General features: G+C 46.7%; 3 protein-coding genes across 3 annotated transcripts; all 3 read left to right on the plus strand.

Moving 5' to 3' along the window:
• The first annotated feature begins 121 nt into the window (after window positions 1-121).
• LOC112451637 lies at window positions 122-1,299 on the plus strand. The gene is made up of 2 exons (XM_025011398.1): window positions 122-349; window positions 499-1,299. Exons 1-2 carry the CDS (start codon window positions 122-124, stop codon window positions 1,297-1,299), a joined length of 1,029 nt encoding a protein of 342 aa, XP_024867166.1.
• Window positions 1,300-1,326: 27 nt separating this feature from the next.
• On the plus strand, window positions 1,327-2,841 carry LOC112451638. The gene has a single exon (XM_025011399.1). It carries the CDS (start codon window positions 1,327-1,329, stop codon window positions 2,839-2,841), a length of 1,515 nt encoding a protein of 504 aa, XP_024867167.1.
• A 533-nt stretch (window positions 2,842-3,374) lies between these two features.
• On the plus strand, window positions 3,375-3,791 carry LOC112451639. Its single transcript, XM_025011400.1, has one exon. It carries the CDS (start codon window positions 3,375-3,377, stop codon window positions 3,789-3,791), a length of 417 nt encoding a protein of 138 aa, XP_024867168.1.
• The last annotated feature ends 2,406 nt before the right edge of the window (window positions 3,792-6,197 follow it).

Consider the following 6,197-nt stretch of genomic DNA (forward strand, 5'->3'; position numbering starts at 1 on the left):
GATCGGCACCGTGTGCAATCGACACCGTGTCCGATCGGGAAATATTGCTGTGTCCGATTTGTAATGTGCGCAATCGGGACTCACTCCAAGAAGTGCACCCACCGACATCATACGATGCTGCATGAGGCACATCAGACCGACTCATCATCGAAGCCAACCACCAGCTCAGCCTCAGCACCCCAATAGGACAACGGTGCAATCGTCGCTCACTCATCTTTGGCTCGCTCATCACACTCAACATTACTCGCTACGGCCCTGGCTCAGATCAGCTCATCGGTTAATACTCAGCACGTACGGCTTCTCATCGATACAGGTTCAGAACTTACCTTCGTCTCTGAAGCACTCATTCGTCAGTTCAATATTCCTCGTCATTATTCTGTCATTTTCATTACCGGAATTGGTGGCGGAAAGTCCACGCAAACTCGAGGAGTTGCATTCCTCAAGCTCCGCTCACTTCGTTCAAGATCAGACGTCAGTATTCAAGCTCACATTCTGCAGACGTTAACAAACATCCTGCCATCATTCAACGCTGCACCCCAGGAATGGCCGCATCTCACCAAGTTAACCTTGGCTGATCCAGATTTTCTGACACCACGGCCAGTGAATATTATCATTGGATCTGATTCATATGGGCAGATCATCAAGCCCAACATCATTAAACAAGATACATTGATGCCAATTGCGCAGCTCTCAATCTTCGGATGGCTCGTTCTCGGACCTGTCGACACATCATCATCGGCATCTGATGCATCTGTGCATCATGCATCGATTCAGGAGAGGGAAGGTGCTCTCGACGAGTTACTGTCGAGATTTTGGACACAGGAAGAAGTGCCTACGAGCAACAATCTCGAGCTTACTCCTGATGAGCAAAGATGTGAAGAACATTTCAAGAGTATTGTTTCACGGGATTCAACAGGTCGATATACAGTTCGACTTCCACTAAAATCATCACCTGATACGCTTGGCGATTCGTATCTCACGGCGCATCGATGTTTGCAAAGTCTACAAAGAAGATTCTCCCGAGATGACAACTATCGACGTCTGTATCACCAATTTATGACAGAATATCGAGATCTCAATCACATGAAGAAAACTTCACCCGTTTCCAGTCAGCACACGCAATATTATTTGCCACATCACGGAGTGCTCAAACCAGACAGTGCAACCACGAAATTACGTGTGGTATTCAATGGCTCGAGCGCATCCACATCTGGCCGCTTACTTAATGATATCATGCACACGGGAGCCAAGTTGCATTTAGACGTCACCGATGTCTTGCTCTGGATTCGACAATTTTGACACCTAGTTGCCACAGACATCACCAAGATGTACAGACAGATCAACGTGCATGAAGATGACTGGAACTTACAACGGATTCTCTGGCTCGACGAACTGCTCAATGAAGTGGCCTATTATCTAACCATGGTCACGTATGGGACCAAGGCTGCCCCGTTCTTGGCAGTACGAACGCTGCTGCAACTGGTGGAGGACGAAGGCCATAATTTTCCCCTTGCAGTGCCGTTCATCCTTCAAGGTCGATACGTCGACGACAGCTTTGGAGGCGCTGACACTGTCCAGCAGTTAATCAAAATTGCATTGCAGCTGAAGAACTTGTGCATGGCGGGCGGTTTCCCATTGGCCAAGTGGCACGCGACTCATCCAGACGTGCTCACTGCGGTTCAAGCAGAGAAAGACCAGGGCTCACAAATTACATTTGACGATTGCGCAGCCAAGATACTCGGATTACGATGGCTTCCTCAAGAAGATTCATTCGCATCCGCAACAAGGATTTTGTCGCATACCGATCATCTCACCAAACGCCTCGTTTTGTCTGAAGTGGCTCAGATATTCGATCCACTAGGCTTTGCATCACCAGTCGTGATCAAGGCGAAGATGCTCTTGCAGGAGCTTTGGCTTCATAAGCTCCAATGGGATGAACCACTGCCATCCCAGCTCTCATCACGGTGGCTCATCATCAGAAAGGAACTCACTAGCTTGCGCAAGATCTCAATACCTCGGTGGTATAACACATGGAGTACATCGTCAGTGGAATTTCACGGCTTTTCTGATGCTTCTCAACTGGCAATGGCTGCAGTCGTATTTATCACCGTCCACGGCTCTAATGGCGCCACGATTTCATTGGTGTGCTCCAAAACCAAAATAGCACCGCTCAAGCGGCTCACCATCCCGAGACTTGAACTCACCGCAGCACTGCTGCTCTCAAGACTCATGCAATACGTTCAAGCCACCTTGAAGTTGAACGTCACAGCAACTCACCTGTGGACGGACTCTGTTGTGACACTCACGTGGATCAAATCTCATGCATCGCGCTGGAAGGATTTCGTGAGAAATCGAGTTTCTCAAATTCAAGAGCTCACTGCGAACGCACATTGGAAATACGTACCAGGTACGTCCAACCCGGCCGACTGCGCATCACGAGGATTAAGTACTGCTCAACTCCAAAGCCATTCATTATGGTGGACGGGACCACCGTGGATACTCACCCCTGAAGCTTGGCCATCACAACCCTCGCTTTCGGACGAGTTGAGCGCTCATGAGGCTCGTCCTGGCATTGCGCTACATGCGGCCGCATCTCAACCAGACTATCATTGGGACCTGATATATAGGTACTCAACTCTCAATAAATTATTGAAAATAACAGCTCTTTGTTTCAGATTCATATCGCTTCTGGGAAAGTGCCGATGCAAGCCACTGGACTTGCACTCAGCTTTGGAGGAGGCCAGATTATTCTGGATTAAGGCTACTCAAGCGGCATACTTCACGCACGAGATCAAGATGCCAACTCGAAACTACCAACTGCTCACGCATTCAGTCGATTGACTGCGTATATAGACGCTCAAGGGATCATCCGAGTTGGCGGCCGCCTCAACCAATCAGCACTAGCTCAAGACAACAAACATCAGGCGATTTTGCCTCGCCAATCACGGTTCTCAACCCTGATCATTGCACACGCCCATCTGCGTACCCTGCATGGAGGAACACAGCTGACATTGGCTCATGTCAGGCAAAAATACTGGATCATCGGCGGACGGGCTCCGGTGAAGTCTCATATTTTACGGTGTGTCGTGTGTGCTCGGCAGAGGGGGATCCGCGCTCATCAACTGATGGGCCAACTACCTCTCTCTCGGGTTACGCCGTCACGTCCGTTTACTCATACAGGAGTTGACTATGCCGGACCGCTCACCATCAAAACATGGAAAGGACGAGGTGCGAAAACATACAAAGGATGGATCTGTGTGTTCGTCTGTTTCTCCACCTCCGCAATTCACCTCAAAGTAGTCAGTGACTACTCATCAGAAGGATTTATAGCAGCCTTCCGAAGATTCTCAGCCAGAAGGGGAATTGCTCAGACCATGTATTCCGACTGCGGGACAACATTCATTGGAGCAGACGCCGCGCTTAAGAAAATGTTCATCCAGAGTTCCCAAGAACATCAACGAATCGCTCAAATTCTACAACATGATTGCACCAGATGGGAGTTCAACCCACCAGGCGCTCCACACATGGGGGGCAAGTGGGAGGTGGTGGTGAAATCCGTGAAGTTTCATCTGAGACGGACTATCGGGGAAACTTTACTCACAACGGAAGAACTCACAACGTTGCTTACGCAAATCGAGGCCATTCTCAACTCGCGGCCGTTAGAACCGTTGAGTGACGACCCTGAAGACGTCTCAGCGCTCGCACCAGGTCATTTCCTTATTGGAGGTCCAATCACTACTATACCCGAGCCATCTCTGATTGACCTGGCAACCTCACGACTATCTCGATAGCAGCTCGTCCAGCAGCGCGTTCAACATTTTTGAGCACAATGGTCGGCTCATTATCTGCAACGCCAGCAGGCGATATCCAAGTAGCATCATCCTAACACAACATCAAGGTGGGGTCCATCGTGCTGCTCACCGACGAACGCTCTCCACCGTGCAAATGGCCACTCGCCAGAGTAACAGCTTTGCACCCCGGCAAGGATGGACCTACCAGGGTGGTTACCCTCAAGACGGCCACCACGACACTCACTCGGCCAAGTGCCAAGCTTGCCATATTGCCCATTTCAACCGGATAAAGGATCAAGAATAAGGAATCATCAACAAGGTTGCTGATGGCGGGCGGAATGTTCGAGATTCCGTTAACGCTGCGCCGTCCGATCAGATGGCAGCATCGATCGGGTAACGACGCTCGATCACCGCGGCAGCTTGCGCCCGCACGGGCGCGCTCATCGCCAACGTCTTCCTCGCGATCGAGTCAATTGTACAAATGGCCGCGCGGTGACTAGAAGTGTAACTAGAAGTGTAACGTGTGCTCGGTACGCTTCGCATCGTGATTCCGGTTAATCGTGCACATCGCAGTGACCACGCTGCTTAGACTTTCGTATAAATTGTGAAATAGACCGCTCATCAACTCTGGTGCCTCAACACGACGACTCAAGCTCACGCGTGCGCGAGTGCCGACCGCCACGTGTCTCACCGGCTCACGGGCTAATCATCACGAAGAGGACGGCAATTAATATAATTGTCTCACGCTTATAAGGACTAGAAAGACACCTCATTTGTTCACCGCTCATCACTCTCAGGTCAGATTGTATCAATTTTGACGCATTAAAGACGGCTCAGACTGTGGCCTGAGTTACACAAAAATAAAGTGAATAATTAGTTAACACCTTCCACGCGCGTCCTTCTCATCCCGCTCTCATCGTCGGGATTAATCAGCGATTTCGCGAGCACCTTCACTCCATTAAAAGAAGAGCCACAGAAAGAAAGAAACACATTTGTTGTATCTCGCGAAAGTGAAAATGAATTGAATAGTAAAGAAAACTGGCGGGGAGAGGGTAAAACCGATGCAAATAAACGAAAAAAAAAAGATTGACAATAATGGAAAATACCGAAAAAAACTTAATTATTTGGATGCCTGCACCGATTGGGACTTTTTGCCGAACGGCGCTGCAGTACGTATACCTCTGATGCCTAATGGGAATCTATGCGAACCAGTGCATTGCGACGGGATTAAAATTATTGTAAAAGACACATGTGCTTTTGACCCGTTACTACAAGTTAAAATGAGTGCAATAGCAACAAATCCTTCTTATAAAGAAGCAACCTGTGCAATTGACAGCAAAATTACAAAATTAGCTGAAAAGCTTTTAACGGATGGCAAAGTGACCGCAGCAGCTAAAGTTGAGAGAACTCGAATTTTACGCAATGTTCCAATTATTAAAATGTCGCAGTACACACGACAATTGCAAACTGTAGATGCAAATTGCAATGCTGCTCATCTTGCGGAATACATTTTACATCCGAGCTACACAAGATCCCTTTGTTGCAATGCTTGTTTGCAATTCTTGTAAAAAAACCAGCGAACGCAGTTTTACGTTCTTGAATATTAATGTCGATATAATCCTTCAAAACGGACCAGGCCATATGCAAGACGCAATAAATAGTGCGATCAATACAAATTATATTTGCAAAAATTGTAAACAAACGCAAGATTATAACTTGATATATGGCCCTCATGTTCTTATCGATATGAGCATTCTGACAGACGAAAATTATGTTCCATCAAATTCAGCAAAATTGCTCTTAGGTTGTATAAAGCTCAACGCAATAAGTAAACGCGTTGAAGTTGAGGGAATATATTATAACTCTTCGAAAAATGTTGGAATACGTTCAAAACTACAAGATAATTATCATAAAATTCACAGAATTGTCGAAAATCGGCCAGCGCCTCACCTAGAAGCTCGTAAATGCGGCTTTCTCGGGAGAAAAAATTATTTAAAAAATATTCACTTATCGCCAGATCTTTTTGGAAAACATTAAGACATGTTCAAAACTACTAGATAATTATAATAAAACTCACAGAACTGTCGAAAATCGGCCAGCGCCTCACTTAGAAGCTCGTAAATGTGGCTTTCTCGGGAGAAAAAATTATTTAAAAAATATTCACATGATTTTTATCATTAAAACTCTTCGGAAAATGTTGGAATACGTTCAAAACTACAAGATAATTATCATAAAATTCACAGAACTGTCGAAAATCGGCCAGCGCCTCACCTAGAAGCTCGTAAATGTGGCTTTCTCGGGAGAAAAAGTTATTTAAAAAACAATTAGAATCAAAAGCCATGCGATCCGAGCTTAGGTCTTTGACAGCCTTATATTAGTTACTGTATACATATATGTCTATATATA

The sequence above is a fragment of the Temnothorax curvispinosus genome, unplaced genomic scaffold (assembly GCF_003070985.1).
Source record: "Temnothorax curvispinosus isolate PA1 unplaced genomic scaffold, ASM307098v1 QBEX01002436.1, whole genome shotgun sequence".
In the NCBI taxonomy this organism is placed as follows: domain Eukaryota; kingdom Metazoa; phylum Arthropoda; class Insecta; order Hymenoptera; family Formicidae; genus Temnothorax; species Temnothorax curvispinosus.

Bases quoted from the DNA above. Each gene is read 5' to 3' on its own strand.
- LOC112451637 (XM_025011398.1), top strand. From the start codon at position 122: ATGAGGCACATCAGACCGACTCATCATCGAAGCCAACCACCAGCTCAG. The intron at 350-498 runs GTCAGTTCAATA...CACATTCTGCAG, and splicing joins CGTCTCTGAAGCACTCATTC to ACGTTAACAAACATCCTGCC.
- LOC112451638 (XM_025011399.1), top strand. From the start codon at position 1,327: ATGTACAGACAGATCAACGTGCATGAAGATGACTGGAACTTACAACGG.
- LOC112451639 (XM_025011400.1), top strand. From the start codon at position 3,375: ATGTATTCCGACTGCGGGACAACATTCATTGGAGCAGACGCCGCGCTT.